The following is a 13,912-nucleotide window of genomic DNA, read 5'->3' as shown; positions in this document are numbered from 1 at the left end:
GTCTTTTATTTCCGGCCCTGGGCGTGGTTAAATCTCTTGGCACAAATTCTCGTCTCGCGGGACGTGATTTCTTGGTATTTTTTAGTTTATAATTTAAAAACGGAATAAGAATCTGAAAATCTAACAACATCACATTAAAGTTTGATACATTCTGAAAAGAATGGTACCAAACATATATATGTAGGTTTTAAAATAAGCCAGATTTAAAGTGTTACAAAAAAGTAACATAAAAATTTTAAATATATAGAATAGATGTATGTATTATGTCTTCTCCTATGTGTCCGGGTAGAACTGCAAGTGTCAGGGCCACTTTGATGTCACTGCTGAGAGACAGACCCCAGTCTATATATTTGATGCTGGTAAGCAGGTCCTTTAGCGATTCATTGATTGTTGTTCCGAAGTACTGTTGGATCAGTACTAAAATTTTGACTTCGATATCAAAACCAGCTTTTGGACCTAGGTACTGGTGCCAGAATGCTTCTGAGCAAATAGCAAATAACTCCAAAACCTTTAAGTAAGATACTTAGTAACCTTACCAGTGTGCTGCAAAATTGCTTGCCTCCCTGGTGCAGTGCACAATCGCGCCACACTACGCACTGCTTTCCTCTTGCCATGAAGTCCTGATCACACTGAAGCACTAAAGGGGGTTCCTGTTAAATCACCATCGCTTTGAAGCAATAATATGGGGGTTGGTGGAAATGGGGTTAGGTATCTCCTGTGAATTTTCAGTCATCTTGAAGCATGCACTTTAGTTTTATGTAGGTTTTCCCACAACTGCATTAGAGAATGTTGAGGGAAGGGGATCAGGATTGAAAGGAAAACCATGTGTACCATTTTAAAATTAGGGTTTTTCAATATTTTTCCAGTACTGGTATACCATGCAACCCTATTCTGAAGTACTGATTTTTAAGGTTCTAGATTTTTTTACATCTGTTTTTGGGTTTTGGTTTTTGGATCTTGTATTGAGATTAGGATACATATCGTTATTTCTAAAGATTTTGTTTTGGCCTTGTCCTTCCTTTTTATGGTACCTCTCACTTGAAAGGTCAGTCAGTCATCCTCCAACCCGCTATATCCTAACACAGGGTCACGGGAGTCTGCTGGAGCCAATCCCAGCCAGCACAGGGTGCAAGGCAGTAACAAACACCGGGCATGGTGCCAGCCTACCGCAGGGTGCTCACACACTCACACCAAGCACAATTTAGGAGTGCCAATGCATCTAACCTGCATGTCTTTGGACGAAAACTGGAGCACCTGGAGGAAACCCACACAGAAATGGGGAGAACATGCAAACTCCACGCAGGGAGGACCCAGGAAGCGAACCCAGGTCTCCTTACTGCGAGGCAGCAGCACTACCACTGCACCGCTGTGCTGCCCACTTAAAAGACATTTTTGATATATTGTGTTTGAGACATTTTGAAATTTGAAAACCAGTATCCCACCTTTGGGCCTAGTTTGGCCAAAGCTGGCATGTGGAGTTGAGAGTTTTAGGCTAAATTGGGGTGACTCTGTTGCAGGCCAGTAAACGTAAAAAGACTTAACCCCCTCTCATTGTGTTAGTGACCCTTAGTCATAGCACTGGCTGCATTTGTTATGAATTGGATTAAGTGAGTGTACAAATCCCATGAATGAAAAATGTAATGAAAATAACCCGATGAACTTGAGAAATCTCCACATTCCATTTAATGAACTGCAATATTAGTGTTGGTAGCAGATGAAAGTGTGATCATTTTTCTCTGTACTTGCCTGAATATGGCAATGCTACAATAATTATGACTACATTTAATAACTATTGAACAATTATTTGATCAGTCGGTGTGGCAAGCAACTAAATTACATGTGCTGAACCATAATTTGGTGCTATGCTATGAAGCGTTTCATTTTTTGATTTAAGTAGGGTTGGGATAGGGAAGTTGCTGCTGAGTTTCATAATTCCCTGATTCTAGGCATTTTTGTTACATTGTACTCAGATATTTAGACCTGTTTCTTCAGATGGTATTTATGAATTATCACCTTCCTTAGATTTCCTGCCCATCTTTTATTTACTTTCTTGCATATCTTCTTTTTTTTTCTTTTTCCTTTTACACATGTCTGGGTGCTCTACAGAAGATAAAGAAAATTGAGTGCTTGCCTAGGAAACACATTTTTCTTTAACTGACTATTCATTCATGCATTAACCTTATTAATCCAGATGTATTCCTCAGTCCTAAACCTGATGATTCCTACAATGCCAACAGTGCATTTCCCACTTGGACAGAAATGGCATCTGAACAAAATGATGTGACTGTTTGAACATCCATGTTCCTTTAACTCACAAAAAGTGAGCAGGAATCATAATAATGTGTCATTCAGAATGTTTTTGTGAATGTGTGATTTACATGCATGAAGAAGTGAGTGCATTATGTTGGGTTATGCCCGTTTTAGCTGGAGTGTTATTTTGTAATAAAACTGTTAAAAATAAACAGTAATAAAATGTTAGCGGTAAACATAAAATGTAAACAGTTTAATGAGAAGATATTTACTTGCAATTGCCAAAGACTCCTGTTAGCAAAATGAAAGTTTCCTCTCATTAATTATTATTTGATTTTTTATTCTTATTACATTCAGAGATTTACTTCATTTTTGTCACTGCTTCAGTTTAGACTTTGTGTGTATTTGGTTTATGATATTTTAGGTACAGTATATATTGTGTGCATTAAGGGTTATTTGGGAAAATATTTTTGTATGGACTTTATAGTGTTTACTAGCTGAGGAAACAAACCAGGGCACGTCTTTATGTGTATGTTAATATTTAGTTGTTTTTCATATTCATTCATTCACTGTATATTTCGGGGCATTTTCTATTATCTATTTTAACTTATATTCACTTTCCTTCACATCATATTCACCTTTCCCTTTTATACTTTGTGATTTACTGTCTTTTTACTGCTAATTAGGGAAATAAGATTGGGAACCTTGTGAGTCAAGTGTGGGGTTGTTTTTACCTTGTTTGAGCTTTTTCCAGGCCTCGGGCCTGAGGGTGTAGCAGTCAGTTGAAGTATTTTCAGCTGGTCATTAAAATGTGAAACATTTACCATTCAGAAGGATGGTATTGAAGTAAAAAAAAAAAATCTTTCTTTGTCACCTTTGTCACGTTTTTTATACTTCATTGTATGCTTTACTGCATGGCTTCACTGTTCTGAATCATTGTCATTTCTTGCTCTCAAGGTGGTGAGTTTGAGAATAAGTATTACAGTACAGGTGAGCATCTCTAAACTAAAATGCCTAAGACCAGAAGTATTTAAAATTTTTGAATATTTTTGGATTTTGAAATATTTGCGGGCAGCATGGTGGCGTAGTGGTAGCGCTGCTGCCTCGCAGTTAGGAGATCCGAGTTCGTTTCCCGGGTCCTCCCTGCTTGGAGTTTGCATGTTCTCCCCATGTCTGCGTGGGTTTCCTTCGGGAACTCCGGTTTCCTCCCACAGTCCAAATCATGCAGCGTAGGTGCATCGGCGATTCTAAATTGTCTCCTGGTGTGTGTGTGTGTGTGTGTGTGTGTGTGTATGTGTGCCCTGCGGTGGGCTGGTGCCCTGCCCAGGGTTTGTTTCCTGCCTTGTGCCCTGTGTTGGCTAGGATTGGCTCCAGCAGACCCCTGTGACCCTGTAGTTAGTATATAGCGGGTTGGATAATGGATGGATGAATGGATAGATGGAATATTTACATGTACAAAATGATATATGCTAGGCACACCCTTGATCAAGTAAGAAAATTTACCAAACCAGATGACTCACACTTATAATTCATATCACCGAGATAATATTAGAATGTGTGTCGATACACATATTAAACCTCAAAAGTGATAAACATGTACTGTATAGACTAGTTCCGTAGTTGCGTACCAAAAGAAGAACCAAATGTCTATATGCAGCTTTCCACGAAAGCAGAATTTTGAACTGCCATGCAGGTGTTATTGTTTCGTTCTCTCATCCCCCTACACAACATATTGAAACTGCCACACAGAATTTGTCCAGCATTCAGTGATGGTGGAAGTCCATGTGGCGACCTAAGCTTTGGCCCTCCCTCGATGTCAAGAGTGCACAACCCTTAACTTACCTAAATGGCACCCCTCGGTGTCTAGAGCATGTAGTCAGTACTGTTAGACATTGAGGAAGAGCGGGGGAGACCCCTGGTATCCAACAGCACACACCACTTTACTTACCTAAACGGCACCCCTTGGATGATAGCCCTTAATGGGTTGAATGTTGTGGCACTTCCCAGGGAAAACTGCCCTCCGCCACCCCAATAACTGATCGAGTGATAGTGCTTTGTGGTGCTCTCTGCTTTACATGGGTCATCAATCAGGAGTCTTAGCTTTGTGGCACTTTATAGGGGCAGTCTTTCTTGCATCCCTGGTTTTCAGTTGTGTGTTGTAGCTTTGTGACGTTCAATGTGTCACAAGGGACCAGACATCGCTTCCCAACACCCGCTCAGAATGAATAAAGCCATTTGGAATCTTTATATACGTATTGTTGTTCATACTTATATTAACCATTAAAAAAAAAATTTGAGGGAACATAGGTGGCATCATTTTAGTTTAGTTTTGGGTTTTGGAGTATTTCTGATTTTATATTAGGGATGCACAACCTGTATTAGGTTAACTTGTAAAAAGTAAAAAACACACAGTTGTCTCTTGAAATTAAAATGGGTTCTGTATCGGATTTGCATCCCATCCAGAACTGGTTCCTACCTTGTGCCCAATGGGGTAGGCACCTGCCTCTGCTGAATTTGATTAAGCAGATTTGACAGTATTATGCTGTCCTATTATCTCCTAAAATATTTCAATATTAAACTGTGGCTTGAAAGAATTGGTAGGTGTGTGTGTGTTGGGGGGGCTGCTGGGTAGAAATCAAGTAACCTTAACTGTTATAAATGAGCTTGAGTCCCTTTGGAAAAATTAGGAAGTCATATAATATTATAATAGGTTTTTAGGCCTAGATTTCTGGCAGGCAGTGATGTGATACAAATTTAAAGATGGGCTGCTGATTACAATTTTAAATGCAGCCAGTGTTTTTGGCAACGTTGTGTGAATCTCGACTTTCAAAGAAAATCCTGTGAGAGTCTAAAGTAGAAAGGGAAAAGAGAAATAGGGAGGCTGAAGGGCATACTGTGCAATTCCCAAAATGCTAGAAGGACACTTAGCGTGGTTAATGAGAATCGAATGATTATATGGTAAGTTATTCATATGCTGTAAAAAAAATTCTTTCTAGTGGATAGGAGTCCTGCTTTGGATAACATCATAAACTGGGGTATTTAGCAGAGATGTTTTGTACACCCTTTTTCTGTTTCATTTTTGGTTATCAAAAATATAAACTTATTGAATTAAAAAAGAACTAAATAATATAAAATTGTAATCAATTGTTTTTCGATTTTATATATATATATATATATATATATATATATATATATATATATATATATATATATACAGTATATACATACACTCACCTAAAGGATTATTAGGAACACCATACTACTAAGATCTGCCTTAATTCTACGTGGCATTGATTAAACAAGGTGCTGAAAGCATTTTTTAGAAATGTTGGCCCATATTGATAGGATAGCATCTTGCAGTTGATGGAGATTTGTGGGATGCACATCCAGGGCACGAAGCTCCCATTCCACCACATTCCAAAGATGCTCTATTGGGTTGAGATCTGGTGACTGTGGGGGCCATTTTAGTACAGTGAACTCATTGTCATGTTCAAGAAACCAATTTGAAATGATTCGAGCTTTGTGACATGGTGCATTATCCTGCTGGAAGTAGCCATCAGAGGATGGGTACATGGTGGTCATGAAGGGATGGACATGGTCAGAAACAATGCTCAGCTAGCCCGTGGCATTTAAACGATGCCCAATTGGCACTAAGGGGCCTAAAGTGTGCCAAGAAAACATCCCCCACACCATTACACCACCACCACCAGCCTGCACAGTGGTAACAAGGCATGATGGATCCATGTTCTCATTCTGTTTACGCCAAATTCTGACTCTACCATTTGAATGTCTCAACAGAAATCGAGACTCATCAGACCAGGCAACATTTTTCTAGTCTTCAACTGTCCAATTATGGTGAGCTCGTGCAAATTGTAGCCTCTTTTTCCTATTTGTAGTGGAGATGAGTGGTACCCGGTGGGGTCTTCTGCTGTTGTAGCCCATCCGCCTCAAGGTTGTACGTGTTGTGGCTTCACAAATGCTTTGCTGCATACCTCGGTTGTAACAAGTGGTTATTTCAGTCAAAGTTGCTCTTCTATCAGCTTGAATCAGTCGGCCCATTCTCCTCTGACCTCTAGCATCAACAAGGCATTTTAGCCACAGGACTGCCGCATACTGGATGTTTTTCCCTTTTCACACCATTCTTTGTAAACCCTAGAAATGGTTGTGCGTGAAAATCCCAGTAACTGAGCAGATTGTGAAATACTCAGACCGGCCCGTCTGGCACCAACAACCATGCCACGCTCAAAATTGCTTAAATCAACTTTCTTTCCCATTCTGACATTCAGTTTGGAGTTCAGGAGATTGTCTTGACCAGGACCACACCCTAAATGCATTGAAGCAACTGCCATGTGATTGGTTGATTAGATAATTGCATTAATGAGAAATTGAACAGGTGTTCCTAATAATCCTTTAGGTGAGTGTATATATATATATATATATATATATATATATATATATATATATATATATATATATATATATATATATATATAATATATATATACAGTATATGTATGTAGGACTTAATGACATAAGTTTGCTTATAAAAGCGCACAGAGGCACAAAACAGGAGAAATAGTGTAAATAAATGGGCCAGCTACACTGATTGCTTATTTTATTAGGGGCACCCATCAGTTTGTGAGTTACTATATCATTTCTCTCCCCCCCAAGAACAGCCTGAACTTTTTGGGGCATGGGCTCAACAACACGACACATGGATGCCTGGCTCTTGTCAACCCCTGTGTATTCTGTAGTTGTTATTGTAGTTACCTGGTGGTGGATCTCTACTCCAAACAGCTTTTGTCATTTTCATCTCAAAGAGACCTGACTGGACAGCAATCTAATGGCTTGGAAAGTTGAGCATGGTGGGGTGGTGTACTCTGCTAAAATGAAATTACTGTCATGTTCCTGGAAACCCTACATAACCTTTCCTTCCCAGTGCCATGGAGTATTATCCTGCTCAAAGTGTCTGTTTAAAGATGAAGCAATGCACCTCCGGCATTCAAGTGCATCTTTAATCATAAGTGCGCTACAAAAACATACCCAACCCTTCTTCTGTTATGGAACCTGAGGATAGCTTACTTAAATTAAAAGATGAGATACATATGTTTTTTTTAATAAAGCAGAGGTGTAATCAAGGTTAGGCAGAAGTAAAATAGTAAGAAAATACAATATGCTATAAGTAAAAATAAATAAATACAATTTGGCAAAGATCCTTTTATCCATGAATAATTATTTACTCTCACAGGATATGTTTTTATTTATTTATTTTTTAAGGTTTTTGGACAAATCTAAGAAATTCTAGAACTTGCATGGTGAATATGTTTGGCATTGTAATAACATGCCCAAATCAGATCATGTGGTCAGCAGCTGAGTCTGACAAAAGTAAACAGCATGACCATTCTCACAAAACAAATGTAGTAAAGCCACTGACAGAACAACAAAAATGAGAATCGTGATGAAATAGTTAAGCCCAGATACAGAAATGAGAAAAATTAATGAACATGTCAAGTTACTGATATCCATGTCAACTATGCTGCTGCCACCAATCTCTGTTTTTCAAACCTGGCAGGGTGAATTCATGGATTTAAGATTTTCACCATATCCTTGTCAACCATTTAGTGTTTGTCCAACCCTACATTGTTTGTATTTTTTAGCTGACTGCAACTGCACCTTCTTGCTTTTAAGTAGCTGCTGAGAACCTTGGGGTGATCATCCAACCCACTATATCCTAACTACAGGGTCACAGGGGTCTGCTGGAGCCAATTCCAGCCAACACAGGGCGCAAGGCAGGAAACAAACCCTGGGCAGGGCGCGCACACACACTCACACACCAAGGACAATTTAGGATCGTCAATCCACCTAACCTGCATGTCTGGACTGTGGGACACATGCAGACACTGGATGAACATGCAAACCTCACGCAGAGAGGACCCGGGAACCTGGGTCTCCTAACTGTGAGGCAGCAGCGCTGCCACTGTGCTGCCCGGGGTGATCATTATCTGTCTTATCCTATTCCCAAAAGTAAGTGAATTCTGAACAGCCCTCTTTTAACACCTCTTTGTCAAACAATTATATCTGTCCTGATACTCTGATGTGGGATATCAACCTTTCTTAGCCCATTTTATCATCCAATGGATATTAACTACAGATTCTCTCTTGCTGGATGTTTTTGTATAAAACACTCATAACACCATGGTGAAGGAAAAACTGAGCATTGCTGCTGTTCCTAATACATGTATACCAGTATACCAAGGTACCATTACCAGCATTCAAAACTGTGAATATCATTAGTCTTGCCCATTATTCCTGTGAATTTGCACATACAGACAGATACCCATAATTATTTGACATCTATGTACCTCCTTTGAATGCAATTGTCTCCACATGCAGCGTTTTCACTTAATGAATTGTCAATTATTCAAGCAGGTGTGGTGTACCTAATAATGCGGCCACTCGTGTTATATTGCTTTAGAGACATGGGAAAATGTTTTAGAAGAAATAAATTAGAGCATTTGGGTGCAGCTTATTAGTTGGCCTGGATGGGAGGCATGGAAAGCTGCCTTCTGTCCCATTAAGCAACTTAAATTCAGTTTCTTAGTTTTTTATTTCAGGTCATAGTTTGGTTTTAATTTAACAAACTGTCTTTGGAAAATGACTAACGAATGATAAGAACAACAACAACTAAAGCCTTCCCAGACTATGAGTGCCCTCTTTGGCTTGTTTTGTGTTACTATAGTTTGGAAAAATGGTGTTTCAAATTTGAATCATGTCCTGTATTTTTTTTTGCTAATGTTGAAAAGGATGTTTAGTTCATCAAGTATTTTTCATCTTCTGCCTTATGCTAATTTTCTACATACATAGATGGAGAACATTCTGACAAGAGTTGGTGATAAGGGAGACCAGATGTTTCCTGAACATTTTCGTGTGTTTTCACTCAATACCACTGTAATAATTCATTGTGTGGATTCAGAAGGTGCTTTCCAGTCTTTACTGATGCCCTGAGGATTCCTAATAATGGTGTCATTAATTGCCAGAATATTCATGCTCTGATTGAATAGTACTTACATGTTAATTGTATCACCCAAAAATGTAGCTGTACAAATGTATACTTCATTTCTATTCAAATAAGAAAGATTTTCGTCTGGCTTGAGCAGAAGAAAGAAACGGATAAATATTGACAGACGGGCAAGCCATCCAAGGAATGCAAGAATTTACATCCATTAACTTTCTCATGTTGTGTTCAAAAGAAGCTTTCTTATCAAAAATCACTTGAGGTGAATTTCATTTGTAAGAAAAAAAACTGAGATTTGATCAGTGCTTTAATATGGTGTTGAGCAAAGAGGTCAGAAGGACAGTTACTAGGTAGTAAACATGGCAGTAAATGGTCACTCTACATTAGATGGATGTGACTTTAGAGAATGGGATTTTTTTGTCTCATTTGTGGCATTATTTATGTTATGATTATTAAACTGTTTTCATGAAACAGACCATAGCTTCTTATCTGCAAGGAATTTGCAGCTTAACATTTTGAAAATGGACTGGGGCAAGGTTTAAAAATGCTACTTACTTGCAGTTAAAATAGGGAACTATCAGATTAAAAGTGACACATCAACTGTGAATTGAAAAATGATCAAATACAATCATAAACTCTGGTGTAATCATTTAATCTAAAGCTTCTGTTGAAAAACTGTGACAGTTATAATTGTATATTGTAATGTGGTATTAGCATATTATATGATCAAATCCATCCATCCATCCATCCATCCATCCTCTTCCGCTTATCCGAGGTCGGGTCGCGGGGGCAGCAGCTTAAGCAGAGAGGCCCAGACTTCCCTTATCAGGGAAGGGACAGCCCTTATCAGGGGGTCCGGTACCCCATACTCCCGGAGCACCCCCCACAGGATTCCTCGAGGGACACGGTCTAACGCCTTTTCCAAGTCCACAAAACACATGTAGACTGGTTGGACAAACTCCCATGCACCCTCCAGGACTCTGCTAAGGGTGAAGAGCTGGTCCACTGTTCCGCGACCAGGACGAAAACCACACTGTTCCTCCTGAATCCGAGGTTCAACTATCCGACGGACCCTCCTCTCCAGAACCCCCGAATAGACTTTTCCAGGGAGGCTGAGGAGTGTGATCCCTCTGTAGTTGGAACACACCCTCCGGTCCCCCTTTTTAAAGAGGGGGACCACCACCCCAGTCTGCCAATCCAGAGGCACTGTCCCGATGTCCATGCGATGTTGCAGAGGCGTGTCAACCAAGACAGTCCTACAACATCCAGAGCCTTAAGGAACTCCGGTATCTCATCCACCACCGGGGCCCTGCCACCAAGGAGTTTTTTGACCACCTTGGTGACTTCAGTCCCAGAGATGAGAGAGCCCACCTCAGAGTCCCCAGGCTCTGCTTCCTCATTGGAAGGCATGTTAGTGGGATTGAGGAGGTCTTGAAGTACTCCCCCACCACCCACAACGCCCGAAGTCGAGGTCAGCAGCGCACCATCCCCACCATATACGGTGTTGACACTGCACTGCTTCCCCTCCTGAGACGCGGACGGTGGACCAGAATCTCCTCAAGCCGTCCGAAAGTCGTTCTCCATGGCCTCTCCAAACTCCTCCCATGCCCGAGTTTTGCCTCAGCAACAACCGAAGCCGCATTCCGCTTGGCCTGCGGTACCTATCAGCTGCCTCCAGAGACCCACAGGACAAAAAGTCCTATAGGACTCCTTCTTCAGCTTGACGGCATCCCTCACCCGGTGTCCACCAACGGGTTCGGGATTGCCGCCACGACAGGCACCGACCACCTTGCAAGCCACAGGTCCGGTCAGCCGCCTCAACAATAGAGGCACGGAACATGGCCCATTCGGACTCAATGTCCCCACCTCCCTCGGGACGTGGTTGAAGTTCTGCCGGAGGTGGGAGTTGAAGCTACTTCTGACAGGGACTCTGCCAGCCGTTCCCAGCAGACCCTCACAACACGTTTGGGCCTACCAGGTCTGACTGGCATCTTCCCCCACCATTGAAGCCAACTCACCACCAGGTGGTGATCAGTTGACAGCTCCGCCCCTCTCTTCACCCGAGTGTCCAAGACATATGGCGCAAGTCCGACGACACGACCACAAAGTCGATCATCGACCTGAGGCCTAGGGTGTCCTGGTGCCAAGTGCACATATGAACACCCTTATGCTTGAACATGGTGTTCGTTATGGACAATCCGTGACGAGCATAGAAGTCCAATAACAAAACACCTTTCGGGTTCAGATCGGGGGGGCCATTCCTTCCAATCACGCCCTTCCAGGTCTCACTGTCATTGCCCACGTGAGCATTGAAGTCTCCCAGCAAAACGAGGGAATCCCCAGAAGGTATGCCCTCTAGCACCCCCTCCAGAGACTCCAAAAAGGGTGGATACTCCAAACTGCTGTTCGGCGCATATGCACAAACAACAGTCAGGACCCTTCCCCCCACCCGAAGGTGGAGGGAGGCCACCCTCTCGTCCACCGGGGTAAACCCCAATGCACAGGCTCCGAGTCGGGGGGCAAAAAGTATGCCCACACCTGCTCGGTGCCTCTCACCGGGGGCAACTCCAGAGTGGTAGAGAGTCCAAATAATATGATCAAATAAAAGTGCAAAAAAAAAAAATAGACACTAATGTGTCTAAGGGCAACATGGTGGCACTGTATTTAGCACCTGTGATTGAAAATTACAATTACCTGGATTCAGCTCCCTGACGGCTCATAGCCGGTAAACAAACATGTTAGTTTCATACATTTTCATGAATGTAAATCATATACAACTTTAAACTAGCCAGCAAAGGTGAATCAACAATTGTGTGGTTAGCACAGTCAGCATGGTATGGTGACTTATTGGTTAGCAATGCTGCCTTATAGCTCCAGTGACTTTGGTTTGCATACTAACACCATCTGAGCTACGTATGCATGGTCTCTTTTGCCTGTGTGAAATTTTCTCCAGATGTTCAGATTTTCCTCCCACAATCCAATGAATGTTGGGTTACCTGGAGTCTCTAAATTGACCCTGTGTGTGTGAGTGTGTGAGTGTCCGATGCAATGGATTGATCACTAGTCCAGAATTAGTTCCTGCCTTGCAACTAATGCCAAACTGAATTAAGTGGGGTTTTTTTTATAACAAGTGAATGAATGAATGGATGATCAGTGCAGCTTTCAATGACATATAAAAACAAACATACCAATTCTTTTTTTGTGAAAAATTAACAAATGTGCTGAAAATGAATCATCTTTCTTATTTTTGCTCTCATAGGCAAATCAAATGGAGCCAATGGCAATGAAACGACCTCAACTGTTTGGGATGAGCAGTGGTCCTTATTCACAGCCTCAGCAGGGTGGCTCATATCCAGGGCAGCCCTACGGATCCCCTTCTCCTCACAGATACCAAATGGCACTGCATGGACACAGTCAAGGAGGAATGGGTGGAATGCACTTCTCCCAGCAGCAGGTAGTGATCATCCTTTGTTGTCTGCTCTGTATGTCAGTTTATCTTATTGCACTTCATGTTGTTCATTACACCTTTTTCCCTAACATCATACTGTTGTTTTATGAAATGTATTGCATCTTCCATAATTTTAAAATATGAACCAATCACAAAAGATGATGAAATCACTTTGTAGGTAGGATTGGCGTCCTGTGTTAGCGGCAAACAAAACAAATTTTTGTGTGTAGGATCCATTTCTTTGGTCTTTTTGCCCATCCTACTTGTGTTTCATGAATTTAGCAACAAGTTCAAATATGTATCTTGAATGCAGTGGTTAAATGAAAACTTAAGAAATCTGACAAAAAAACACAAAATTCAGTCTATCAATCTTGTTTGGTTAGCTAATAATTATACTCTCATCAAATTTAATCTTGTTGCTTGTTGAGTATGTGATTCTCCATTTACCAAAAAAGAATACTGATGACTCTGGGTATTTGGATCACCTGAATGAGGTCCTCATGTAGCCATCTTTGTTGAAGACCATGTCTTTCTCAAAACTTCTGGGCACTCCTTATCAGAGTGTAGTTCTGCTCTACCTTGTTGATACTTAAACACACATCAGTGAGTAAATACATGGGTTTGTCTTCAGGAAAGGTGAAGTAAGTGGCTTCAGGTCGGTAAAGCTGCTTCCTTTAAGCCAAAGTGCTGGCTTTGTGATGAAAGTTAGTTGAATGCGGCAAGGCAAAGTATATAGTTTTGGAGGTGATCATTCCACTTTTCAAATGAATGGGTCAAAGCCTTCAGGAGCTTATGAAGTTTTAAGTGTGGATTTATTGCTCCATCAACTCTCATGGTTCTATTTAGGGACATAGGTAAAACTAGAGAGAGATAGAGGTTTGAGGGTTGGGGTTAAATTACAATATAGGACACTTAACCATGCATTCTGGTATTAGTAACACAGAGCAACATAAAGAATGGAAACAGGTAAAAGGGTTACTGGTTAAATATCAAAACAGCAGTGCAGTATTAGGGTGTTGTACCGTGTTAGCCATTATGAATATAGTGAGAAGTCAAGCAAAATTACACCTTTTATTGGCTAGCTAAAAAGATTACACTATTTAAGCTTTCGAGGCAACTCAGGCCCCTTCTTCAGGCAAGATGTAATCAAAAATAGCAGTGTATAATTGTAGAGCCAATGACTGTATTGTATCGAATAC

The 13,912-nt window shown here is 41.0% G+C and overlaps 1 protein-coding gene across 4 annotated transcripts in view; it reads left to right on the top strand.

Moving 5' to 3' along the window:
- The window catches only part of arid1b (AT rich interactive domain 1B (SWI1-like)), a 717,470-nt gene that overhangs the window by 89,658 nt on the left and 613,900 nt on the right, over window positions 1-13,912 (top strand). For all 4 annotated transcript variants that reach the window (XM_039748144.1, XM_039748142.1, XM_039748145.1 and 1 more), the window contains exon 2: window positions 12,525-12,719. In XM_039748144.1, coding sequence (XP_039604078.1) covers window positions 12,525-12,719 — 195 coding nt within the window. The remainder of the gene's footprint in view (window positions 1-12,524; window positions 12,720-13,912) is intronic.

This window comes from Polypterus senegalus, chromosome 3 (assembly GCF_016835505.1).
Source record: "Polypterus senegalus isolate Bchr_013 chromosome 3, ASM1683550v1, whole genome shotgun sequence".
Classification (NCBI taxonomy): Eukaryota; Metazoa; Chordata; class Cladistia; order Polypteriformes; family Polypteridae; genus Polypterus; species Polypterus senegalus.
This window is presented reverse-complemented; position numbering and strand designations above follow the sequence as displayed.